Consider the following 27,913-nt stretch of genomic DNA (forward strand, 5'->3'; position numbering starts at 1 on the left):
GGTTATATGAAGGCTGACAGATAAAGAGCGGGCATAGAGGAAACACAGACAGAGATCAGAAGACTTTACGTGTTTCAGTACAGGAACTGAAAACAGGATTTCAGTCACTGAGGCTTAAACTGTTTTACTCCTGCTGTGAAAGCTGGAGCCCAAACTTAGGAATTATTCACAATTATGTGTTAATAGATGGTGCTAATTTCTGTCTCTTACTCAGTTTTGATCAGATCATATTTTTTCTGAAAACAGATCCAGAGAAACATTAGCCACTAAACTAAACTCTTCTCAAATCTAATTTCTTCTGTAGACAAAATTATTCAATAGACATAATTTGATGGAGCATATGCAACGCATGGATTTGGCTAATCAACCCTCACAGATTGAAATGAATACTAATGCAAAATAAACAGTATTTGTAGAGTTAAACTTTGACTTTAAAGCTGTTTGCTGCCCTGTTGTGGCAGCTCTCTCTTCTTTGTCTGTTTCTAGTAAATTTTTCGTCTCTTTTTCTTCATCTTTGCATTTGGAGTGGGTCATTATTTTGTATGGTTCATTTGTTGGTCATGGACACCAAACTGGTTTTGTCTTCAGTGATATTTTTACAATTTTTGCTCCTGTGTTTGTCTGGAGATCCTACATGTAACCATGGCCACATTGTTTACGAGTGGAATCAGCTGTTAGCAGCCTGTAGCATGTCAGTGCTAGTTGGTGCAAGGTCGGATGTTTCCCACAAGGTGAGGAGAAGGAGGTGAGGACGACGTGCTGGTTTTCAGGTGTGAGCTAAGAAGTGACGACATCGACCTGTCCTTCTATCCATCGTTATTGGGAACATAAGATCTATCTCCAATAAGATGGAAAAGCTAGCCGTGCTAACCCAGCAACAGAGGGAATACCAGAAGGCAGAGTAGCATCATGCTATTCACAGACATAGCTAACAGAGCTAACATCAGACACCAACGCCATATTGGAAGAGCTTCACCTGCTGTGAGCAGACAGGATCCAGGAGACAGAGACTGAACAGACTGCTGAAGAAGCTCAGTCCTGGACCCTGTGGAGGTGGAGGCTGGCTGACTGGACAATGATGGACAAGCTGTCAGCAGCTATTTTCTTATGGATCTTTTTGTACACTTTCTTACTTACTTCTTGAATGCTGCTGTGGCTCCTCCTGAATTTCCCCTTGGGGATAAATGAAGTATTTTCTCTTCTATTCTATTCTATTCATTACAATATTGTAAATACATATACTCTGAGTCTTTTCTGACATTTCAATGAGACTGATTCTGTTGCCGGGCTTCTTCCTCCTGAAAGGGAACCCTGAGTGATAGCACTATAATAATAATACTTGCAATACTTGCAATTTCCTGTTCTACTACACTTTATGCTCAGTGAATTATGAAATGTCCCAATTACTTGAAAAACCTTTTAACTTTACCTCCTTTCTAGACATATGTAAGTCGTAATTTTTATTGCTTGCCCATCAAATTCGAAGATGATGACGTATATTGCCGCTGTAATTAGCAACTTTTCAAACCTCTCTAGTGACTTTTTTACAAAAAAGCGAATAGCGACAAATCTAGCCACTTTTCTAGAGTTTGGAGACTCTCATGTGACATCTTGTTTGGCCCCTCCCCCATCCCAAAACATTCACAGACGGACAACTTCTCCTTGCTCACAGCTGCAGCCAGAGCAGGCAACTGCTTATCCCAGTCCAAAACTCAGAAAAAGAGGAGGGTTGATATTTTGATACAAAAAAAACAAGCATTGATAGAAGGAAGTTCATTTATGTCTTTCTTCTTATTTCCTACTCTCCTCTGTTTCTGAATCATGTCTTCTTTATTATCAAGTTTTAGACCACCAGGACATCTGTGCCCCATTTGTCCAGTCTAGTTTTGTGTGATTTCGAATGAGAGACATTGTGGGAAAGACCCACTAGATGGCAACAGGACCGCAGCGGCAACAGAGAGGCAAGCAGCATTTAACAAAATTATCCAGAATGCACTGCAACAAAATAATAATGGCAGCCCATGAGTGAAAAGTTTTAAAGCTGATGCAAATGCTAGTAGAAATAGGTCTATTATTCCTCCATATCAGGGTTTCTTTTGATCACACCAGTGTTAATGTCATGAAATGTTATGCTCTGGATTTTGTCCATAAACAATTAATATTTAGTCGATCCCTTCATGACTACCACAGTAATTCTGACAGTAGATGCAAAGACCTGTGACTTTATGGTTTTGCACAAAAGGCATGGATGCACGGCATTGGGGAAACTACAAACAAACATCAAAAGACACCAAAAAATAAGGAGAAAGGCAAAAACTAAATAGTGAATTTAAAGGTGTACTGACGTGATGCTTGTGGCAGAAGTTGACAGCCTGCAGAGTCTGCCACACAATGCTCTTCAGCTGCGCCTCAGGAACCCTGCACACAGAGAGAGGAGAGACAAAGCAGTATTGATTGTTCACAAGAAGAAAGCAAAAGTCATGTTTTCCTCATCTATTATTTCAGAAAGAAGCGGTGCTTTACGCAGCCCTCCCGTCACCCGGGTAACTTTAGGCCCGTCTCTAACAGCAACAGCGCCTTTGTTTTCAGGAGCAGCTAGAGTTTCTGCTGCACGGCCTTGTGGGAAAAGGAAAAACGGGGAACTAGCCAATGTGTTAGAGGGTTAGTGTTGCTGCGTGACTTCACATGGCAAAAATCACACTGGCTGCAGAATGCCTGGAGAAAAACACACTTTCTGTTAATATCTCAGTAGCATTTTGGTTTATAATCCTTCCTCCCTGCTCATAAGATTTTCTGTGTCATGAAAATCTCTTGGTAACAGTCTGAACTCTGTCATCACCCACTGTCCCCTTCTCTTAAACAATAAACACAGCTGATTAATATGGACATTAAAATGCTAAATAGAGACATCCTTAACCCTCATATTTGATACATGCCTTTCAAAGACTTTTAACTCATCAACATCGTAAATACTTTGCTTAAAAACCTGTTGGCAAAATGTAAATAAAAGTATTCTATCTCCTTGAGGATAACAAAAAATTAACTCTGCCATGTTTTAGTGTTTTATGGTTCTTTTGTTTTTATTAACTGTTTCATTGTTTTAAATTATCTTAAGAATAATGAAACAATTATTTCAGTACCTGCACTTTTGTTTTATTGATTTATTTGTTTAATTTACTTATAAATTCCTGACCACCTTTTATGTACAGCACTTTTTTCAGCAGTGGTTGTTTTAAAGTGCTTTATAAATAAAGTTGAGTTGAGGCAGGCAGCTGAAGTTTTATTTTGGTCCTTTTCAAATTGGCTGCTCTCAAGACATCATCCATACATTTTTTTTTTCAGAAAAATCATTGATCATTTTCAGGAAGTTGTGGTAAGAATAACATCTAAATTGTCACCATTTTCTGCATAAAAAGAATGCAGATTTACAAAAAAACCTTTCTAAATAAAGTTGCCAAAACTGCTCAATGTGTCAAATGTAATACACATAAAATAAAATAAAATAAAACAATTAAAAAAATAAGAAATAAAATAAAATAAAATATATATCATAAAGAATTTACAAATCAATTTTTTGTGGAGTTTTTTTAAAAGTGTTAATAAACATCCCAGTTCCAAAAAATAGAATTTCATAGCTTTTTTTAATGGATCAGTATTTACAGAGTTAAAAAAGAGAGATGGCTCTTTTGCGGTGATGGAAAATATCCTCAACTTAAGCAAATGTTGCAAAATAGGAATGAATGATAACTCCATCAGAGCTAAGAGGAAGAACTGGAAAATCTTGCTGATAGTAACCAATATGTCCCACTCAGAGCTATTTGTATGTTTTGCATGTTATTTGATAACTATCATTTTCATGTTGTTTAATTTTTTGGTTTAATTATAGATAGGTGTCATGACTAGATAACACGTCATGGGTTTAATTAACTATTACCATAAAGATGCTATGAAGAGGATCTGTTTTGACTTCACTGCCTCGCCACCTTGTGGCCTGGAGTCTCACACACTGTGGGAAGTTACTTTTTGTGAGGCGTGTGTTTTTGTTTAGGAATGAAATGGAGATAGGATCAAAACAAATTTTCTTTGTTCAAGACAACTTTTTACTGGATACAACACGCTGAGGTAAGGTATTTATCAGTACAGTAACGCAGTGCTATAGTTTGAAATGTGACGTCAAGCAAACATTGTAGCGCTATATGTAGTGCTATTGGCAGCCCAGTGCCCCACAGTATCTGTAGCCTAATTTGACAACAAGTAAACACTGTCAGTTTGTAAGTAGTTCAGTAGCTTTTTAGATTTCTCTAATATTTTCTTCTACAATTTCTCTACTCCTAAATTTCCCCTCGGGGATAAATTAAGTTTTTTCTATTCTATTTTTCTATTTAGCGCAGCTGGCACCCAGGTGCCTTAAGACATGTCTGTAATGTAATGTGTAACGTTAGTGAATCCTGGTTATGTCCTGACAGTCATCTACCAAGCAGAGCTAACGTAACCTCACTCTTCATTTTATTGATAGACTCTCAAGTTTGAACAGACCACTGCAGAATAACTGCTGACTGTGGGTTGGAATCAATATTAGCACACACTCTTCTTTTTATCTTTCTTCTGCTCTTCTGTCCTTTTTCTGTCTGACAGTTAGACTCCAGTGTCCACCATCACTACAAAATTAATCATAGAAATCGTTTTTAGCAGAGAAAAACACAGATTTCTCTTCTCTCTACTGAACTTAATCAGCTGGCATGGTGTTGTCATAGAGACTTACACATCCCGTAAATCAACCCAGTCCTGCTCGACCCGATCAGGAAGCTAAGAAGTAGCACTGAAATAACCTGTATTTAAAGTGTGGGATACAATCATGCATGTATCTAGAAGGGAGACTTCTTCGGGATCATTTTCAAACTCCTCACAGCCCCTTTAAATATAGCTTTCAAAGAAAAAGAAGAAGCACATTTTGGCTGCACGACTTGGCAACTACCTGGAAACTGCACTGAAGTACAGTACTTGAGTGAATCTAATTATTCCACCTCTACAACTTATTCATACATGCTTAGAAAGGTGCCAAAACAAATGATGCAAAAACTGCTGAGGATAGAAAGTGAATGATTATCCTCACAGTTTAAAGTATTCCTGTATCTGCTATAAATTATTAAACTCAGGAGACTGAGAAGAGAATGATTAAATGTGTTGAGATGCTAATAAACAACACATCATGCACAGGTTAATCTGTAGCAGATAGCACTCTCTTCCTGTTGCTTTCTTCTTACCCTCGAGGGTGCCGGTCCAGCTCGTTTAGGACCGTCTGCTCGCAGAACTCAAACACAAGGTGGAGCCGTCTTTTCCTCCTGAAGACCTCGAGGAGGTTGACCAGATTCACGTGTTTCAGCTGCTGCAGGGCCGAGAGACATCATGGAGAAGGTGTCAGTGTTTGAAAGCACCAAATGTGAGGCAGATTTTTTATTTAATGCATGTTACTTATTTTATTCTGTCTTCAAAAGTTTGTTTATAATACCTCTTTCAAGGCCAATCTTAACTGCTTTGTTTTGAGTTTTGTGCACAATAACTAATAACTGTGAGCAAAACATTTCCAACAAGACAACAGATGATCCTTCATATCCCTAATGAATACATGCACAGCTTTGTAAGTGCACGTGTACTCATGTGGTGTTAGATGTGAGCAAACTTGATACTATCAGGTAATACTAATCTCTTCTCACCTTCAGCATGCGTATTTCTCTCATTGCAATCTTCTTGATTACAGGGTCATCTTCAGACTCCACAAACTTCTTGATGGCGACTATCTGCCCGGTGTCTCTGTGTCTGCATTTGAACACCACACCATAGGAGCCCTCACCAATTTTGGCCAGCTTTTCATATTTCTCCATGGTTCTGATGAGATCTGTGGAAGGAAGGGACATTATCACAAACTTACTTCATATGAAATGTGTTTTCTCCTGAGTTTTCAGTTTCTTCAGCTGTTTGAAAGGCTTTGTTTCTCTTGAAAGGTTGAAGACATGGGAGAAAACTTGCAGATAAATGCGAACCACACACAATATTAGAGGTTACAACACTCACCTGTCCAGAAAGGGTCTTCATTTACAAGTCAGCAGCGAGTCAGCAGATGATGTAAGTCCATTAAAAGTCCTCGAAGCTACTTCTAAGTCCACATAGAAACTGCCTCAGTCCACTAAAGCCTGATTCATAAAGTCTCCTGTCTCTACTAGCAGCTACTCCGTCTCCTCGTCCAGTGCGTTCTCGCTGCCTTGGTAACGTCCTCTGGTTGTTATCGTCCTTTTTCAGCACTATCCGCTACTTTACGTAAGTCTACATTTTAAATTTACTATGTCTCAAAGATTAATCCTATTTTCAGACACATAGACTGGACGAGCCTGCCTTTCGACGTCTAACTTACCCTTCAGAAAGTGCGCAGAAACCTCACACTCTGGGATATCAATTCACAAAGCTGGCTGCGGAAGTTAGAACACGTACTGGAATACACATGCGCTGTTACCGTGGAAACGGAGAACGTGCTTCGACACCACGTCTGATTATTGGCGGTTACTTAAAAAGTAATGTTGAAATAAAACGGTTGGGCAACCTTTTTATCCATGTTTCTTGCTGAATTAACTCAATACTGGTCGTTGGCTTTGGGAGAACAGGTAGAATTCACATTAGCAACCTAGCTAACATAGCATTAACAACCATAACCAAACGAATAGTCTATAGGCTATGCTAAAAATGAACGTTTTATGTTCAAGGAAATATTTGTCTAACAGTTTTATTCACAGAATGGTCAAACACGTTAAACAATACTGAAAAATGTTCAGGTATGAAGATATTAATGAAGTTCTGTCAAATATTAGGTTATAATAAGAAAAGAAAAAAAACAAGATTTAGTCCAATCACTGCTTTCCAAATCATTGAAGATGGGTAATGTTTTCTAGAAAGTTCCTGTCCTGATGGAAAAAGATAAAAAGAAAATGATGGAAAAGTACGATTTTTTTGTTACTATTTTTTTTCTGAATAAAAGTCTGAATTCTGAGACTAAAGTAAGAATTCTGAGTTTTTTTTTCTCAGAAACAAATAGTGATAAGAAAAAAACTGTAAGTAGGCTTTTTTTTTTATTTTCAGTGGTCCTTATCCTGTTCCATTGAAGTCCAACCCATCAGTCACAACGCCACACACACTTTGCCAGTACCTCTTGGCCACCTTAACCTTTTGTACCACAGCAGCATTAGCAAAATTCATCAATAAGTCAATCAAAATGCAAGCTAAAATGCCCTGTTTGGAGCTAAATTGCATGCTTAAGGGCTTTCTTGGGAGGCAAACACACACTAAACTGCTCTCTTGGGGTTAAAAAAAAACACTTAGAAAAAAAATATATTAAAGCAGTACTCAGTGCCCTCTTCAGTTGCAAGACCATGGTGTTTTTTTGTCTTTTCCCTGCCCTTAAAATAATGTACCACTGCTTGCAGACCAGCAAACTCAGAAACAGAATTATTACCGTGTAGTTTTTACATTACAGTGAATTTCCCCCGTTCTGATGGTGGGAACACTTTAAAATACATTAAATAAGTATAAAAAAATAATGATAAGAAAGGTGTTTGCGTACAGAATATAGAATACGGATATAGACACTAGAATAAGATGAACACATGTACAAAATAGTTGTCTGTTAATGTGGGAGCTATACAATCTGTACAAATATTTGTATTTAGAATTATAGGTAAAACTACACTTGCAATAAGAAATGTGGCATTATTTTTCCCTTGACAAAAAGTGTTAATATTTTGTTTTGATATGATGGTTTTGATAGAAGCAGTGAAGAGAATACTGCAGTAAGCAAATTCGTCCACTAGATGTCGATGTTACTTACACTAGAGGTTTTCATTTCTGCTTTTTAATGCAATTATAATTTGAATCTTGATCCATAGGACAACTGTTTTGATACAATAATCACCTTAAGTTTCTATTGTCCTCTCAGACACCAGATGTCTCACTCTGACAGTTTTTAAAAAGGGAGTCTAAAAAAGATGTTTGACTTTTAATGGACAAAAAGCAGCGGAGGAAGTTGAGTTATTTTTGATGGCATCATTTCTTTGTCCATAAATGCTCTTTCTATGATGGTTTAGCACATGTGTGTGTACAGACTCAGTAAAACAGACATTTAAATGTTACTATTAATGTTACACCACTAGGTGTCAGTGTACACTCATCTATGGTAATGCAAAGCAACAAGTTACAGAGAGAGTTGCTGACATTTAAAAAATACCCTCACTGATCTCTTATCATCAACTTTGATCAGAGATAATACTGAGTTAAGTCTTTAGGAGGAATAATAGTCTTTGTTAGAGTTTCTGTTGTTTCTCTTGTCACTGCTCATATATCAGGGGATTTTTTGACTTTTGTTTCCTCATCATAAATGTCAACGAAACCTGCTGTGTTATTGAATAGCTCGTACTTAACAATTGTCTCATTGAGTAAAAGATAACAGACATTCAGTGGAAACATGTCAGGGGCAAAAAGCTAAAAATTCCCTTGACTGTTCTGTCTAAATGTTCAGTGGTTAACTTCCCTGTTGATTCATCCCTCAGACAGAGACAAAATGAAACCATCACAAGTTTGTTTAAGTCTGGCCTTGCTTTTGAAAATACACAAACCCCGACCTGGGACACAGCACACCACAGTCCTGGCCTGCTGTTAGCTCTGGCACTGCTCTACTTTCACAGTCTCAAGGCTCCACGACCCTCACAGCCACCAGGTAAACCTGGCTGTCACTTTGGTGAGACTTTGGCGTGTTGCATGGTTTGTTGACATGTCAGTCATCACAGCCTCAGTGTCAGACAGGCCGGGGTAAGTGTGTGAGAGAGCTGCTGCGTCTAAAGACAGCTATTCAGCATGTTCAGCTCTTGGCTTCCTGATGTGGACAGAGGGCAGGCAGCAGAGCTCTGTTAAACAGCAGATGTTTTACACTGCAGCCGTTACCCTCATTTCCTGGGCGGAGAACTCCTCGCTCTATTAGACAAGCAACAGGAACCAGAAAAAAAAAAGAAGGGGGAGTGAGGCAGAGAGAAAGAAAAGTTAGCTCGGAGCTCCCACAAATCACTTTGTCACCAGCAAGCTCTGACAAGCACCAGAGGAGAAGGAGCGCTCAGGGAGAAAGGCGGAGAGACGGCGAGTTAAACACAAGTGTGAAGGGGGAGTTGTGTTAGAGGACATCAAAAAGGGAGGCTGGAAACCAATGGATGGACAAACAGAAACGACTTCTGTCTGATTCCCACCACAGCGTGAGCTACCCAAGACTTCTGCTCCTGCTGCTGCTGCTGTTTCTGGATGCTACGCTCCTTTAAGGAGAAGGTGTGTCACACTTTACTTACTGGAGGACAGAGTTTGATTGACAGAAGGAGAATTTAGCTGTGATTTTATCTTCTGACAGCATCCCTCAGAGTTCTCATATCTCTGAGTTAGAGGATGAAGTTAAAGAAGGAATAAGCTGGAAGTGTTGAAAGCAGATCACATGTTGTTATTTCTAAAAAAGAGGTAGTCAGGGTGAAGACTTACAAGATAATCTTATCAGATGTTTTCCTCTGGGTTTATATCTTGGTGCCTTTGTGCATAGAGTTGTGTCTGGCGTACAATAAGGCATCATTCTTTCTGTCCAAACACTTTGGAGCGACTCTAAACCCCCGAGAGTTTTATCTGAGCTGTAAAGGAAGCCGGAGGTCATCTGATCAAACTTCAAAAACAGAAATAGGAAGGCCATTTTCTTCCACTTAGCACTCAGGACGTTAGCTGCATTTTTCCTCTTCCTCAGAGACGTTTAAAGAAGGCTTATTTGACACCACATACAGTCCTGAATGTGAAGCGAGGAGTCCTTGAGGCTCAGATAGACAGAAAGCTAAATCAGCTGATCAGCCTCAGAGTCAGATATTAGTGGAGTCGAGCTCTGCCAGCTCTGCTCTTCATTTCGCTGAGTGTTACAAACTCGCTCCACATTATTCCCTGAGGGCATGTAAAAAGAGACTGCCTGGTGAGCAATACAGCTGACACGTGGAGGCAGATATATACTTGTATTAAGTACGATTATGATTTAATCTTGTGGGGTGGAGGCTTGAAATCATTAAGTCCAGGTTGGTGCGTGGGAACAGATCCAGGTCTGCAGAGTTTTTTGGTGTTAGTCGTTTGTTTTGGAGTGTTAAGAGAGGTCTCCTGAGGGCGCTGTCTCTGTACTCTGTTAGCTTTTGACAGCTTCACTTTAAGCATCTGAGACGTCATTGTGTTACCTGTGAGGCTGAGTCAGAGGCTGGCTCATCTTTCCACGTCTGTCTGCCCACTGGGACTCTCTCCACCTGTCTCCATGCAAAGAGGACTCAAGTGTTAGGTGCTTTCTACAGCAGAGCCACCAGCACTCCCAAACCCCCGGACTCTCCACACTGCTTTAATTGTTCTGCCGTGTGTAAACACCTTGCGTCACCAACACCTCTCCATTGAGTGATTCACAGCTCACTGAGCGTCCCCTGTCCGAGGCAGGCTGTGAAGGAAAGGTGAAGGAGGATTTGCAGAGAGGAGCAGGGCTTGTACACTGACAGGTTGGCACCATGAAGCTGGTGTTCCTGATGCTCATGGCGGTGTACACGGTGGGCAGTGTGAGCGGGATGTCCACGTGTAAGACACTGGACCTGGAGATGGTGAAGAAGAAGCGGATCGAAGCCATCAGGAGCCAGATTCTCAGTAAGCTGCGTTTGCCAAAGGAGCCAACGCCGGATCAGACCGGAGAGGACGACGACATCCCCAGCACCTTGCTGTCGCTCTACAACAGCACCAAGGAGATGCTGAAGGAGCAGCAGACCGAGGTCCAGACTGACATCTCCACTGAACAAGAGGAGGAGGAGTACTTCGCCAAGGTGCTGCACAAGTTCAACATGACCAGTAAGTACCAGAGAACACAACATCACCTTTATGCACAGAGACATGAAAGACACTACTGGTTTGAGAGAGATTTATGCTCTTACAGTTATAGGCACTTAGGGTCCGACAGTTTTAGGGTAAACGCAAAAGTATTGTCGCGTTTCGGCCTCGCAATTAGCCAACCTAAAACGCAAACTTTTGAAAACAGCCTCCAGAGTGGAATTTTTCTGAAGTTGCTGACACCACCGTTGCAGTATAAACACTAAACAGGCGTTTTCATTGGGATTGCTGACCTCACGCTTCGCTCTCACCCAAATTGCAACCTCCAGTGTAAAAATATGCCAATACAAAACGGAAGTGCTAAAATCTGCTGTTTCTCGAGTGTCCACTTGAGGCTGGCTCTGGAAGTACAGGAAGTCACAGACACATCAAGCCAAAAGAAACTGTTTTCAAAGCAGAAATTGACCTATTTACAGCCTGGGTCCAAAAATGTCTCCTGTCCGAATGGCTAATTTGCTTTCTGCACACACTGTACTAGAGCCCGACCGATATTAGATTTTTGGGGCCGATGCTGATACTGGGGGGCAAAAAAAAGCCGATATCCAATATATCGGCTGATAAATATAATAAATTCATTGATATACACAGGATATATATTGTTTATGAACACAAATTATTATAATACCCATATGATTCAAGACAGAGACAGAACACTATTAAATTAAACAAGGAAATTAAATTATAAAACTGTCAACATAAGAACTGTAGTGTTAACCAATGATAAATAAGAACAAGTTGTAAACACAATAATAAATAAAAAAGTCAAACTGTAAACACCTTAAATAAATAAGTCAAACTTTAAACACAGTAAGTAAAAAAAAAGTCAAACTGTAAACACACAAAGAGCAACTTACACGACATTAAAATGTTGCTCTATAGTCTTACATTAGATAATGGTGGACGTGTGAAATAATAGTACCATTTATCTCTGTTTATCTCACAAAAAAGCATCTTTCACGACGTGGAGCAAAATTTTTTATAATCGGCTACATTTTGGCCGATGTTGATTAATCGGTGACAGGCATAATCGCAGATTAATCGGTCTGGCTCTATACTGTACAGGGTCAAATTTTTTCTTACTCGGCAGTTCTCATGATATTAGGATTGTGAGTTTGCCCACTCAGAGGCACAGCTCAGCTCACGTGACTGGCATGTGCCCTATGGCTGTACTCCAGTTTGGTCGTGATAGCTGATCTGCTTCAAAAGTCAGTTCCAGAAACAGACGGGTGACTACGTCCATTAGTTACACGGTCTGTGCTTCTGCACCTAGCATTCGCCAATACACCAGATGATCAGCCAAACTCTGCTTTGGTGTAGATCTACCAAAAGCGGTTTCTGGGCAAGACAGTTATAGAGCCATCTACAGGCCTGGCATGCTTACTACAGCATTTTCAGTCCCTAAGCATTTCCATGTAAACACAGATGTCGTGTCAACAGGGCCTTTGAAAAACTACTCAAAGATCCATGGGATGTGCTGGAAGAAGCAGGTCTTTAATCCTTCATCTTGTTGCTGTGCTACATTTTAGCATAAATGACCCTTGAAGCACTCACCCTCATGGACAAACATGTTGGCCACATCCCAAATTGAGCATTCGCCTGATGCTTGGTGTTATTTCTCATCTTGTCCATAAATTCTCCCAACATCTGCACCTCCTCTGATCTCCTCCCAACATCTTCAGGCAACTCCCGGAGTTCAGAGATCACAGGCGTTGCTTGTTAGCAGAACTGCGCTCTGCATCTGGCCTGATGCTCAGTGTTGCTTTCGTGGTATCCATGGCATTTTTACTGCTTTATTAGCACGGTTTGTTTGGCTAGCTTGCATATGCTGTTTGTTCAGCCAAATGGATTTTGGCTGTAATTGTGCAACGACTCCCAAACTGTTATGATAAACAGATTTTTTTTTTCTGGTGGGTTTCTTTGCTCTATTGTTCCTTACATGTTCATACTCATCATCCTGTCAGGCAGGCATCCTCGCCTTACCTCCTTTACCCACTTCAAAAGAAACACATGAGAGGATGGACCTTCCTCAGGAGTGTGCCGACCAAAAACCAGAACAAAGGACTTTTAAAATGAAGGGCAGGGATGGTTGTGTTGTGCTTACATGAAAAGCTGAGAACAGGAGGAAAAATGAGATGATAGAGGACATGAAATGCACTCTTTCACCCCCTCTCTTTCATTTTCTCTCTCCAGCTGTCCCTCAGGGATCGGGGGTTTCCTGTAATCTGAGTATTGGGTTCTCCCGTGCTTGTCCTGTCACTTCTTCATCATCTCTCTTGCTCCTCTAAGTTTCAGCCTCTCCTCTGTCTCCTTTCCTCTCGCTCCTCTCCCTGCTGGGCTTCCTGAGCGTATTATCAGCGTGTCTGCAGCATGTTTGTGACGGGGCAGCTTGGCAGGAAGGAAGGCAGGCTGATGGCCACAGAGATCTTGAGTGACTCAGGTCCGGTGCAGGCAGTGCCCATGGGGAGCATGTGTTTCCTACCTCTTTGGAATGTGAGCGAAGAGAATCATTGGCCGTCTTTAACTCTGAGCACAGCTCCTTAAACAGACTCACCCTCCACACACTTGGAAAGGATGAACGCCAAGTGGGCTTGTGCCGGCCTAGCATGAACTCTTAAGCAATTATTGCAAAAAAAACCCAATGTGTGTGTAGGAGACGGTGCTGTGCACAGACTTTTTAAAAGGTGGGGCGAAAAAGAAACAAAAACATAGCGTGAATTTTCCCATTGAAGAGGGAACTATGCTCTGCATTTTTGCACTTTAGGGCTATAAAGTCAACGCTTTTGCAACCTGGGAGGGCAGTTTATCATGTTTTAACTAGGGATGCACCAACCAACTTTTCTGGTTCCAATGTCGATACCAAGACCTGGGCTTTGGGTATCAACCAATATTGATATCGATCTGATACCAGTATTAAACAATAACCTGCATGTCTCACTGTGGGATAAGACTGCAAACATTTTTGGTAAAAGGCAAAAAATGAAGTTATGGAAGTACTGAAGTTAATATTTATTGAAACTGTAAGATATTGAAATGTTTACCAGCAAAACAAGTCTTCAGAATGTGCCCAAGTTTTTTTTAAATGTAAACTTTTATACCCTGTAGACTGGTAACGCAGCAAAAAACAAAGAAAGTGCATCAAAGGTAACATTTCAAATCAACTAGCCAAGAGTGCCAGTAAACAAAAAGGCTTAGAGCTGGTTGCCTTGGTGGCACCATGGATTGGGCCCTTACCACCAATACCGATCCAGCTTTGAGAGGCACCGATACCGCTACCTGGTACCAGGATGGGTATCAGTACATCCGCAGTTTTAACCAGCCAAGGGGGCAGTTTTGTGTACTTGCCAACCAGGAGGGCACTGTAGTGCAAGATTTGGCTCTCAAAAGGACACTTAACATTGGTTCAAAAGCTGGCATTTGGCACCAATTTTGGTTCCCAAGAGGGCACTTGATGTTGGCTTGTGTTTACTGGCTCCAAAGAGTGCCCTTTAGCATTCTTTTGCCTCTCAAAAGAGCACTTCGGATTACTTTTGTATTGTGCTATCTGGCTCCAAAGCTAGCGTTTTAGCACTTTAGCGCACATTTTGGCTCCCAAGTGGGCAACTTAGAGGCTGTTTACGCGACAAGAGTTTTAGGGTGAAATGCAAAAGTATATTGCTACGTTTCGGTGTTTTAGCCCAGCCCAGTTTGAAAACAGTCTCTAGAGTGGGATTTTTCTGAAGTTTCTGACACCATTGCTATGTAAACAGTGAGCTGGTGTTTTCAGTGGAAACGCTGACGTCACACTCTGCTTTGCACAAGCACATACAACAGTACAACTGTACCATTGTTACGATTTTTGGGGACTTCCATGTTGCGCTTGTGTTGCTGAATCTGCAGACTGTCTTTCAACAAAATTTACATTTGTTGATCTACTTCTGCACTTAGCATTCACCAACACACCATAGCTCTACCTCAGTGGAAATCAAGCGGCAACCTCCGGTCTAAGAATATGAGACAATGTGGAAGTGCTAAAATCTGCTGTTTCTCGAGTGTCCGCTTGAGGCTGCTCAAAAAAAACGGAAGTCACAAACACACCAAGCCAAAAAAAGCTGTTTTCAAAGCAGAAATTAACCTTTTTACAGCCTGGTTCAAAAAAACGTCTCCTGTCTGAATCCCTAATTTTACTATCAGCACCCACCGTACGGGGGGTGAATTTTTTTTGTAATTCAGCCGTTCAGAGGATATTAAGATTGCAAGCTCGCCCAGTCAGAGGCACAGCTCAAGGTCACATGACGGACAGGCGCCCTATGGCTGTATGCGAAACCCTTGCCGCTACAAATATGGCCGCTATAGCCAATGTGCTTCATTTTCCGTTTCAGAAACAGATGGGTGATGTCGGGGAGACTATGTCCATGTTTTATATAGTCTATGGTGAAGATCTACAGTTATCGACAGTTATCTCGCCAACTACAGGCCTGGCACGCTTACTACAGGATTTCAGTCTCTCAGCGTTTCTGTGTAAACAGGTTTTTTTCACTGCATTTTTGGATGAAACATTGTTGTGTGAAAGGGGCCTTAGTGTATGTTCTTGTCCTAAGAGGGCACTTTATTGCAGGTTTTGGCCCCCAGGAGGGCACTTGAGCACACATTGGTTCCCTAGAACAGGGCTTCCCAAACTTTGGGGACCCCTTTTGGAAACCAACAGACTATGCTTCAAAATATATAAAGAAATGTCAACTATAAGAATGTTTACTCCTTTCTTACATGTAGCCAGGAGTTGGACCGGGGAAAAGCCTGAGAGTTCAGTTCAGTTTATTAGACAGCTTAATAACAGGCTCAAGTCAGGTCGACACGGATCATGATAGTGTCATGCTGAAGTTGCAGCTGTCATACGAAGTACAATCGGAAACTTGAGAATCCAACGACTATGATAGTTTACAGATTCTGTTTTTTAAAATTTTCTGAGCCCCCCAGTGCCTCCTGGTGCCCCCCACTTTGAAAACCAAGGCCCTAGAGGGCACTTTCGAGTGTGTTTGGGCCTGTACTGTTTGGCTCCCAAGAGGGCACTTCACTTTTTATAACAATTGTGTCACGAGAAGGGGCAACTGCCTCCTCAGCCCCTGCGGACACCACTGGTGGGAGACTCCAGTAAACAGTGTAATTATAACAGAATGTAACCAGAGAGTGTTTTTATTTTCATATTCATTAACAACCCTCCTCGTTACTTCACTTTGTGGCTCTTTTATTGTTTGAATCACACTTTCCTGAGACCCCACAGCAGCCTACTGGGATGCATACTTGTGTGCAGACCCTAATAGTCTCCATCATGATAATTGTGCGGTGAATTCCTGCAGCCAGTAAACTGCTACATCCCTTTCCTTGGAAACACATAAACTCACCTCTCCTATTTAACGTGGTATGACTCCAAGTTTTAACTCAGCGTGTTTACAGAGGAAATGCTTTCCTCCACTTTGCTCCATTCAGGATTAAAACCAGGTCTGGAATAATTGTACCTAAGATGGAGCTGGGACTACCTAGCTGAGACTGGACAGTGTGTGTGGGGGAGAAGTGAGACGAGTGGGCTGTGGGAGGGTGGTGCTGAGCGTATGAAGGAGGCAGGTATTTAGCCTGTTGCTGGAATCTGGGTCCTCCCACTGGTAATTACAGAGCTGTCTCCCTACCTGTCACAACAGCTGGCCCGGGCTTACCTGATTCAACACACAAATCCCCCCCACACCCATGTCAGTACACAGGCTGGGGTGCTATCTGCACACCTATCCGGGAGACAAAAACCTTTTCCCACTGAGTAGCGTGTTGAAACTTCGTTTGTTAGTGTCGCACTTTGATTCTTCCTGAAACAAGCTGTGTTCATTAGAAAGGAGAAATGAAGAATAGGCTTCTCTGTGATTATACAGCTAAAGCCAATATGCCTCTTGGGGAACTGACTTGATTTCCTGTTTCGTAAACACTTCTCTAACCCTTAACACATTTATCTTAAACTGCCTGGACGAGCCTGAGAAGATGACTTCCCGTGCTTGGTTTGAGCTTCCCAGTTCACCTCTTTCTCTCATACTGTACGCTGTTGTGATGCTCCGCGTTTCCATTCATGCTCCTACAACCACACGTTTCACTCAGCCCTGGGTGGGTCCAGTAAAATGTCATCTCATTTCCCTTTGCACTCCACACCAGCTCTTTTCAGTTTCAGTTTGGCTTCCCCACGGCGGGTGAAACTCTACCTATGCAGCAGCACAGATGGTGATAGTGGTATGTGATACACAAGCAGCAGCGCTACGGAAGATCCTGGTACAGCCCAGATCAACTATGCAGCTCAAGTATGCGAGGCTGTCAGGGAGTAATTCCTGGACTTGTGAGCCGGAGAATCCCGGCTCTGGCAGGCTGAGGCAGAAGGTTTGGAAACAGGCCAGACCCAGGATCCATTCATACACATCTCCAATTTCTCTGCAACCCCCACTCACATCCTCCCACCGCTCACAACTGTGAGTTTTATTCATGAGCACATTCTTCACTTTGCTGCTTCTTTGCATTTATCCTTTTGAAAGCTGCACTGTTCAGAGCTGGACCATCTCTTATCTGTGCACGTCTGCGTCTGACTTAATCCTTTGTAACGGGCAGATTTATAACCATAAGCCTCCAGTAGCTTGGCTCTGTTTTCCATCATGCTCTGCAAGGGTTCATGTTCTCATGACATGGGCACGCTCAGGAACAAAACGTTGCAAATATGGGCAGGGATACTGTACGAAAACAAACAAGCAGCTGGAATCGATCGATGTCTGGCTGTTGTTGGGATCATTGAGCAACATTGTTCAAGTTGGTATTACGAAATGTCATAATGTTGATGAAGACCTTTTTAATTATGAAAAGTCACAAACAGAGAACGTAATAAGACAGAGATGATTTTTTTGAACTACTTTTCCAGGAATCTAAAGTTATAAAATTAGGCTTTTGTTTTCAAAAAGACTTATATTTATTCATTTTTGGCACAAGGTGAGAGAAAGTTACTAGTTCACCTGCATGTCCGTTCACGTGCCGTCTTGCCTCATGATGCCTCATGAGTTGCTGCGATTTTGCGTCCAAAGGTTTGACGTCAAATGCAAGAGAGAGCAGTGCAACATGTCTGGTATGAAAAAAAACAAACAAGAAGACAAATGGAGGAAAACTTGAAATATAAAACACATCTGACCAGGTTGAACCCAGAAAAGTATGTGAGGGGTAACTTTTGGTCCCTGCCTTGATTCTTTCACACACACTGGAACACCCATGACTTCAGACTGACCAGAGACTGAAGGTTTGAGAGATGATTTTTTAAAAAAGAAGTAAAAAAAGAAGCTGGTTATGGCTCAAATACACCAGATGTATCTGTGGTCCGGCTGGCTTTTACAGCACCAGATCAGAAAGGTTTCTATTCAAGTCAAAATGTCAACTCACACTCGATCCACTCTGTAGTGGCCTGGCTGAGTCCCTGCTCCGGCAAGATGCAGCGTATACGTAACAACCCTATTTTTGACCATAGACTGTAAAAAAAAAAAAAAAAAAAAGGACACCCACTTGCTTGACTTGAAGTGAGGTCTCCACAAAAACTGGTCCCCCTGGTGGCTGGCTACAGTATAGGTCAAAAAATCCAGCTCTCCAGTCATTCCAGATGGGCTGTGGTCAAACTTTAAAAAATTAATTGTCCTCAAAGAATTGTTTCTCAACAATCTCTGTTCGATTGTTGTGGTGATTTGAAGATAAGATTTGGCTTTTTTGTATTCAAGTCCCCTTTTTTTCTGGAAAGTTTTGTTTTCAGTAGTTATACAAGGTTAAAAACGAGGCTTTACGTCACGTTTAATGATAATAAACAGCTGCTGTTCTTGTGTATTTTTTTCAGGGATTGTAAAATATGTCAGGAGGTAGAGTCAAGAAGTGATTAGACTCTTGAAAGAAAAAAAATATTATTATTTTTTGTCACCCAGCTCCACTCAGATTGTCCCAGAATCCCTCATTGTCTCTACTGCACAGACTCTGGCTGCAATTGCTGCAAAATTGCTCAAAACCGTACAATGGTTAATGGCGGAGCCTGTCCACTCTATAAACAGTCTATGTTTTTGACGGATGCCGAAGCTTAATTCAACGCAGGGACAGGAAGTTGTGCACTACCTAAAAACAGCTAGTGACTTTCAAAATAAAACAAACTGTGTCAAACCAAATCATATTTAGCTTGACTTCAGCGACAAACCGACATAATGAGCAGAGCTAGACAAGGAGTCAACATGTTTGAGGTTTTACAGCCCAACATGAACGCGGAGAGGATCGTCATTAGGATGGGAATCAAGGGAACTGACATGTTGATCTAAGGGTGTATTTACACCTGTGGCTTGTTTACTGTGTTCTGATTCAGGGGCAAAAATGAGACAATTGTAGGGGTTGTCACTTGGTTTGTTTGTGTTCACAAGGCAAAAGTCTCTTGCGGTTCAAAGTTGTAAACAAATGTCACATGCGATCGATTTTTTCTCACACTGGTCAGAAATCATACCCCGAAGGCGGGGAGTTTTCTTATCTTCGTTCATTCATTTATGTTCTTACCTGCCATGGAGCATCAACGTGTGTAGCCAGTTTGCATCATAGCGTTTATCTGGATCATGTACCAGTGTGCGTTATACGAACAACAGGTGCAGTTTTTTCAATGAGGCATTTTATTACCTCGCTGTTCCACGTAAGCCTACGACTCAGGCTTCTCTACTTCTTCTTCTGCCTTTGTTGATTCTTCTACTCATTCTTCTTCTACTGTTTTGACTGTGCAGTTGTCAACCGGGCTCATTACTGCCCCCATCACTACAGTGTGAGCCACAGTTATGAGTCAGTTGTGCCAGTTGCTGGGGCGTTTGTGTTCTCACTACACAGGAACCGCTACAGGGCTCGAGGAAGCGAGACCACCTATTTTTGGCAACCCACTTTGGTTTAGTCCCAAGCGCGATTGCTGTGTTCACATACGCCCAAAGAAACCGGACTTTCGGGGGGACTGCTCACTGTTTTGGAACAACTGCCCCAAACGATCAAGGTGTGAATACACCCTAAACATCCACAGTATTTTGACCCTACATGTGACCGCTGTAGAGAAGAACCAGCCTCGTTATTACATATGTTCTGGACCTGTTCGAAATTGCAGAATTTTTGGAAAAATATTTTTGATACTTTTTCTAAAATATGTGGTTTTGCCCTAAGTCCTTGCCCGTTCATTGCAATATTTGGAGTGACTTTGGATAATAGTTTATCAAAAGCACAAGGTAGTTTAATTTCTTTTAGTGCACTTTTGGCTAGTAGGAGAATTTTGTTGAATTGGAAGGATGTACACCCATCTGTTTATGGTCTTTGGGTCAGAGATGTTATGTATTACATTAAATTAGAAAAGATAAGACACACACTAAAAGGTTCTGTCCAAAAATTTTATGGTATTTGGAAACATTTTCTTACCTATTTTGAAGGTGTAGAGGCAAAAGACGTAGCGCTATAAATGTTTATATTATTATTATTACTTTGTCTGGCTGGCTGGGGTTGAGGGTGGGTTTTGGGTTTGAACAAAAAAATATATATGTTCAATGATTGTTTTTTCACATTGTGATGATCCTTTTTTCTTAATAAACAGACCTTGATTAAACATCCACATTATCCACAATTTAAAATGTACTTAAATTGGTTATTTCCAGAGGTGTCAAACATATTCACATTCATTACTCAAGTAGAAGTATAGATACTAGGATTTTAAAAGACTTTTGAAGAAGTTGAAGTATCAACTCAAGCTTTTTACTTAAGTAAAAGTGTAGAAGTACTGGTTTCAAAGTATAAAAGTAAAACTTAAAGAGGGGGGAAATGCCATTGAGGTCAAAAGCTTAGTCTCCTATAGTTCATATAGTTCATCCTCCTCCTGAGCCTCTGCCACGGACATCTTCATACTATGCTACATACGTCTGTTATGTCCTTGCTGAAGTGTGAAGGTGTGGTGGATTGCCTACACACCAACAGGGTGTTGGAATGGTAATATGTTCATCTCATCCATCCACAATCAAATTTACTCTTTCCAGATGGCACAATTTCAGAGATTTTAGGATAGGCTTTACTTTTTTTTGGTGTGTGTCTTTTTGGAACGATGACAACCTGTCACAAGGCTATTTTTAAAATGTGCGGAGTAGAAAGTAGAGATATTTGGCTGAAAAAGTAAGGGGTAGGAGACACCCCAAATTTTTACTCCAGTAAGGTACATCTTTGGTTATTTCTAATTGCTACTTCTTAGTATTTATGGGCAGGTCAGATTTTTCTGGGAGAACATATATCAATCTGCACTAGTACTCTGAAAGCCCTTTTGATGGCGCTATGTCGGCTGGCTAAGTTTAGCAGAGAGAAAACAGATCTATGTTTTTTCTCTGCTGAAAATGATTTCTTGGATTTATTTTTTTGTAATGGTGGACAGTGGAGCTTTTTATTTTTATAATAATTGATGTAATTTAGCATTTTAATCTAGTCACATGCTGTGTTCAGGGTTGATGTGTGTTTATCTGGCAGATAGAAGGATAGCTTCTGTACAAGATTATATGGCCTACACTGGTTCGATGGACTCTCCTAATCGCCTTGTTTTCAACTCACAGGTACAAACAACACAGAGATCCACAAGCAGTCCAAAAACATCCCCATGTTCTTCAACATCTCTGAGATCCGGCAAAGTGTCGGGGACTATCGCCTGCTGACCAACGCAGAGCTACGGATGCTCATCAAGCAAACCAATATCGCTGATGAGCAGAGGGTGGAGCTGTACAAGGGTCTGGGAACCACAGCTCGCTATCATTCCTCCCGCTTCATCACCAACCAGCTGAGAGACAAATGGCTGTCCTTCGACGTCACAGAGATTCTGCAGGAATGGCTCAAAGGAAGCGGTAAGACCATTGATCTTAAGTGATTGATCAGCAGATTAACAACAGAGTATTTTTGAAATGTTGTAATTCTTTGTCTCACCAGAGGAGGAGCAGGGTTTCCAGCTACGTCTGTTTTGCGAGTGCAGCCAGACCACGACTGACACCGGCTTCAATTTTGCCATCTCCGGGACCACCAACGACAGGAGCGACATAGGAATGATAAAAACGATGACACAGCAGCCACCGTACATCCTGACCATGTCCATCCCTCAAAACACAAGCAGCCACCTCACGTCCCGCAAGAAACGATCAACGGACACCAAGGATACCTGCACAGCGTAAGCAAATATGACGACTCTAGATTGAACACCTTATACCTCTGGTTCAGCCACCCTCATGTACAAAATAAATCTTCCACCTACAAAGTGAGCTCAAGCCATCAAGAGCTAACAGATTTAATGTCCCGGAAAGTCAGACGCCAAACTTTAAACCACATCCTCTGCTCGGAGAACAGTCTCTGGCTTATAGGGGACAGGTTTTGATTCTCAGCAGACTTTCATCGGGGTAAACAGAGTAAATCATGGAGGTCTTCTGGAAAGCAGCTCAACAGATAAACATTTCAGGGATGTTTCTATTTTTGGTGAAGTTTTGGTACTAACACAGTACACCCTCTTTTGAAAGGATGTTTGATTTAATGACTCTTAAAAACTGTGTATTCTGTTTCCTCACTTGCAGGCAGACAGAGTCGTGCTGTGTGCGGAGCTTATACATCGACTTCAGGAAAGATCTGGGCTGGAAGTGGATACACAAACCAACAGGCTATCACGCTAACTACTGCATGGGGTCCTGCACCTACATCTGGAACGCTGAAAACAAATATTCTCAGGTACGATGAAAGCATCTGGAGCTCAGGCTGAGACTATCACATGTTGGAGGGCGAATGAAGTTTTTTTGGATGAACAAATGAAGCATGTAGCCCATGTTGTAAAACACTTAAGTCAGGCTTGGAAGAAAAAAAACTACCAGGAAAGGTTCGATCCTCAGCTGTGAGAAATGAAACTTATGTGGAAGTGTTAAAAACAGAAGTTCTTTGACGGTCTACTTGAGGCTGGTTACAGAAAGACCAGAAACCACATACACACCAAGCCTAAACAGACAACTTTTACAACTTTTAGAAACATATTTTCTAAGATATTCAGATGATGAGTCCGTCCAATCAGAGGCAGAGCTCAGCCTGTAGCTGTTACTGAGGAGGTTCAAAGCCCGCCTCATTTCCAATCTGACCACAGCTGACGATTTGCTTCAAAACTCACTATCAGAAACAGATGAGTGACATCACAGACTAGGTCCATTTATCATACAGTCTATGGCAGGGGGTCTCCAACCATTTTTAGGCTGAGAGCTACTTTCACACAATAAAACAAGCCACACGCTTCTTCCAGACCTCTTATTTATGTATTTGTTTATTGTGTACATTTCAGTCAAAATAGTCTTTATTAACTTGCACAGTTTAATTTGGCGGGATGGTTCTGTTCTGGGACTCCCTGCCCTCCCCTAACCTTCCTGCTTATCATGAGACATCCTGAGCGGCAAAAGCAGGCAGCGCAGCAGCAAAAATAAAAACCCAGACAGAGCAGAGCAATGGACATGAATATATTGATGCCAAATGCCAGCAGAGGAAGCAGGAAGGAGGCGGAGCTAAAGCTAAATAGCCCGCTTTGAATGCAATTTTCCCATAGGAGGCGGACACAGGAGTCCCTGAGCCATCAGCTGATCTTGACAGTGGATGCCGTCTACCAGGGCCTTTTTCTTTACAATGGACCTGCTTTACTCATTGTTAATCTCCAAACAGTACACTACCTTTGCAAGTAAAATAAAATCCAAATTTGTAACGATAACAAAACAGTCCCCAGCTTCTGAGTCCACACACAGGCTACTGCTCATTAGGGCAGGGGATGGAGTCATAAACACAAATGTGATTGGCTGATAGCCTCTGTAGGGTTGAGGAGGGGACATTAGCTAGTCCGAGCTGCAGTAAGTAGAATTTGCATCAACTCTTTGTATTTTCTCCCTGAGGTGGGAGCAAGTCAATCAAGTCTTGAGTCAAGTCTCAAGTAAAGACAAGGGGATAAAAAACATAAAATGGGTGCTAAGCTAAAGCTGGCCAAAGCTTTATACCACAACAGGTATCTGTAGGTTGTCAAACCTGATTGGATGTTATTCGATGCATTCAATGAGGCAAGTCCTGTGGGAAAGTTTGTTGTCCTGAAATGACAGAATAGCCGTTATGAATACTTTAGGGCAGATTTTATTCAGCACATCCTTTCTTGAAATAAAACACAAGTATTTTCAAGTCATCAGACTTAAGTCCGTGTCAATGATGTCAAAGTCCAAGTCCAGTTATAAGTCTTTGATGATATTGTTAAATCAAGTCCAAAGTCATTAAAATCGTGACTTAAGTCTGACTTGAGTCTTGGTCATGTGACTCGAGTCCACACCTCTGTTTTCTTCCTCATTCTTTACATTTGCTTGTTAAGCTAAGCTAAGCTACCTATTGGATACCCATGGTCTATGGGTGAAAACTATCTGTGTAACCTGATTGGATGAACTCATCTTCTTAATATCAATCGGAACTGCAAAGTTAGAAAAAAATGAACTCCCTGTACAGTGTGTGCTGATAAAGAAATTAGGTAAACACGTTTACATCTGCTGTAAAAATCGTCTTTTTTGGTTTGATGTTTATGTGGTTTCTGGTTCTTAGGGAGTCAGCCTCAAGTGGACAGTCAAGGAACTGCGGTTTTCAGCACTTCCACATTGCCTCATGATTCTGGTTGCGGCTTGGATTAACCACAACTTCAGTTGTTGCAGAGTTATTGCAGAATCAGCATCCACTATTAGCACATCACAGGAGCTTGTGCAATTATGAGAAAGATTAAAAAAAATTCATCCGTTGTTTGGAGGCTGTGCTGTCACACTATTTCAGAAAAAGTAATATTGGGGACAATGCTTAAAATTAGTTTCACTTTAGGTAAGGCCACTACAAAATAAATCTGAAGCTTATTTCATGTTTTATCAGAGGGAAAGGAACTTCAGCGGTTAATACAAAATGAAAAGTTCATGTTTTAGCAAAAATGATGATGGAGGAATATGAGTTGTTGTTAGCGATAAAAAAAAAAAATGCTTTAATCAAAAATCTACACTCACCGGCCACTTTACTAGGAATACCTTGCTAGTACCGGGTTGGACCCCCTTTAACCGTCAGAACTGCCTTAATCCTTGGTGGCATAGATTCAACAAGGTATTGGAAACATTCCTCAGAGAGTTTGGTTCATATTAACATGATAGCATCACACAGTTGCTGCAGATTTGTCAGCTGAACATCCATGATGAGAATCTCCCGTTCCACCACATCCCAAAGGTGCTCTATTGGATTGAGATCTGGGGACTGTGGAGGACATTTGAGTACAGGGAACTCATTGTCATGTTGAAGAAAGCAGTCTGAGATGATTCCAGCTTTATGACATGGAGCGTTATCCTGCTGGAAGTAGCCATCAGAAGATGGGTACACTGTGCTCATAAAGGGATGGACATGGTCAGCAACAATACTCAGGTAGGCTGTGGACTTTAAACCATGCTCAGTTGGTACAAAGGGGCCCAAAGTGAGCCAAGAAAATCTCCCCCACACCATTACACCAGCAGCAGCAGCCTGAACCGTTGATACAAGGCAGGATGGATCCATGCTTTCATGTTGTTGACGCCAAATTCTGACCCTACCATCTGAATGTGGAGCAGAAATCCAGACTCATCAGACCAGGCAACGTTTTTCCAATCTTCTATTGTCCAGTTTTGGTGTTGCTGTGTGAATTGTAGCCTCAGTTTCCTGTTCTTAGCTGACAGGAGGGTCACCCGGTGTGGTCTTCTGCTGCTGTAGCCCATCTGCCTCAAGGTTGGACGTGTTGTGTGTTCAGAGATGCTCTTCTGCAGACCTCGGTTGTAACCAGTGGTTATTTGAGTTACTGTTTCCTTTCTATCAGCTCCAACCAGTCTGTCCATTCTCCTCTGACCTCTGGCATCAACAACCATGCCACGTTCAAAGTCCCTTAAATCACTTTTCTTCCTCATTCTGATGCTCGGTTTGAACTGCAGCAGATCATCTTGACCATGTCTACATGCCCATCAAGTTGGTGCCATGTGATTGGCTGATTAGAAATTTGTGTTAACGAGCAGTTGGACAGGTGTGCCTAATAAAGTGGCCGGTGAGTGTATGTTTAAGAATAAATCAAACATGAGAAATAGAAAGGCTGTTTGAGAAACACGACTGTGTGGCTGTTAACTCGACTTTAAGTGCAGCACTTTGGTTATGTAACTTGTTCGTCCCGTGGGTTCCCGACTTGCTTTGGCTCATGTCATGTTGGAAATGAAGTTTCTCTGTGCTCAAGCTTTGCCTCATATAATTGTTTACAGATTTTGGCCTTGTATAAGCATCACAACCCGGGAGCCTCTGCCCAGCCCTGCTGCGTTCCCCAGGCGCTGGATCCGCTGCCAATCCTTTACTACGTGGGCCGGCAACACAAGGTATTTATCCCACAGCCGAGTGACCTTCATCCTGAGGTGAAATGTTTGACTTGAGAGCAACACTCTCATAAGATGTATCACGTTACTGTTGGTTTTCACTCGCAGGTGGAGCAGCTGTCCAATATGATCGTGAAGTCCTGCAAGTGTAGCTAAAATTACAACCCGGCACATCGCTCGGCCTCGCCTCAAACATACATGGACGAGATGTTTGGGGCCACGGAGAGGAGAAAGTCGCGGAGAAAAAAAAAGAGGACGAAATGACGTGGAGGAGTATTTAAAGTCAGCGGGAACTTTGAGGTGGACGCATCAAACCATGAACTTCTTTAAATAGATATTGTAGATCATATTTTGTACAGATTTTTCCACGCTGTAGTAAAATTATCTGTCTTGAGATGAATTAACTTATTTGTTGGAGGGGCAGATTCATAAGGAAGCGGTTTATATGTTTTTAAATGTGTAAATGAGGACAAAGGACTCAAGGACCAAATGACCTGAACCGAGGAAGACTTTTTCCACATGCGATGATTGTCAGGGGCATTTTTGTTTTCCACATCATCTCCCTGGAGAGGTCATAGTTAAAGGTGCTAAGTGGTTGTTGGGGTTTTCCTGGAGATAATACCCAGGTGTTTTTGGAGAGAGTAACACCATAAAGGAGACGACCGCAGGGACAGTCCGAGCGGGAACTCCCTCCGAGCCCAGAGGCTGGAGTTTGCAGCTGAGTGAGACACATTTCACAGGAACCGTCCGTCAGTTTTACGTGCTCTGTTTGTTTTTCAACCCACCTGATTTATACAATGCCTTCTTGTCGCTGTGTTTGTGTTAATAACTGAATGTCAGCTCGTCCTTATGAAACCGCCCGTGCTGCCAAAGCCGTGAGTAATATCAGTGTTTGTGAGAGTGATGACACCGTGTTTTTCTCCAACTCGGGATTCACAGCCGGCCTGTTGTTGGAGGTGGTGTGGGTCAGGGGATGTGGTTGTGGTGTTGGTTTAAAGGAAGCCATTCAGACTTCAAACACACATTTCATGTCCTTTCTTTTCCTCTTGTTTGCCATAGAAACTTTAATACTTTGAAGTGTGATGCTTTTTGCACAACTCCAAAATGAATCCAGCTTCTGTTTGTTTGTTTTAGGACTAAACCATTCACATTTTGACAGCCTATTGTAATTTTTTCATAGTGCACTTATATTTTTTAAATTTGCTTTTGTAAATATTAAAAATTTAAAATAAACATCAACGTTAAATTATCACATCAGAGTGGAAGATTTCTTAAGAGCCGAATGAAAACATAAAATGTTTCCACAGAGAGAGCCGGGATGTGGAGGTGGATGTTGCGTGTATTTCACTTGTCAGTGCATGAATGTGCGTGTGTGTGTGTGTGTGTTTGCATTTTAATTACAGCAAGGGGAGAAAACATTTTGCGCAAGGGGCAAAAGCTGGGATACACCAAGTGTGTTTTGGACCTGATTTCTGCAACCTTTTAATCACATG

The 27,913-nt window shown here is 41.7% G+C and overlaps 2 protein-coding genes across 4 annotated transcripts in view; one reads left to right on the forward strand and one right to left on the reverse strand.

Moving 5' to 3' along the window:
- Positions 1-27,913, reverse strand: part of LOC141797581 (cyclin-dependent kinase-like 1) — a 53,234-nt gene that overhangs the window by 5,282 nt on the left and 20,039 nt on the right. The window contains exons 1-4 of one of the 3 annotated variants that reach the window (XM_074679093.1): positions 6,410-6,492; positions 5,715-5,896; positions 5,265-5,386; positions 2,346-2,418 (exon numbers count right to left, since the gene is read on the reverse strand). In XM_074679093.1, the coding sequence (XP_074535194.1) occupies positions 2,346-2,418; positions 5,265-5,386; positions 5,715-5,882 (363 nt within the window). In that variant the 5' untranslated portion in view covers positions 5,883-5,896; positions 6,410-6,492. Of the gene's footprint in view, positions 1-2,345; positions 2,419-5,264; positions 5,387-5,714; positions 5,897-6,072; positions 6,493-27,913 lie in introns of those variants that run through there. The other 2 variants (XM_074679091.1, XM_074679092.1) reach the window with 2 other exon arrangements.
- On the forward strand, positions 8,818-27,669 carry tgfb1a (transforming growth factor, beta 1a). Its single transcript, XM_074680306.1, has 6 exons — positions 8,818-10,926; positions 21,585-21,869; positions 21,952-22,186; positions 22,584-22,734; positions 26,313-26,423; positions 26,529-27,669. The coding sequence occupies exons 1-6, from the start codon at positions 10,596-10,598 to the stop codon at positions 26,574-26,576; spliced, it is 1,161 nt and encodes a 386-aa protein (XP_074536407.1). The 5' UTR covers positions 8,818-10,595; the 3' UTR covers positions 26,577-27,669.

This window comes from Halichoeres trimaculatus, unplaced genomic scaffold (genome assembly GCF_033239565.1).
Source record: "Halichoeres trimaculatus isolate MK-OKI-2021-1 unplaced genomic scaffold, fHalTri1.1 fHalTri1_scaffold_9, whole genome shotgun sequence".
Classification (NCBI taxonomy): domain Eukaryota; kingdom Metazoa; phylum Chordata; class Actinopteri; order Labriformes; family Labridae; genus Halichoeres; species Halichoeres trimaculatus.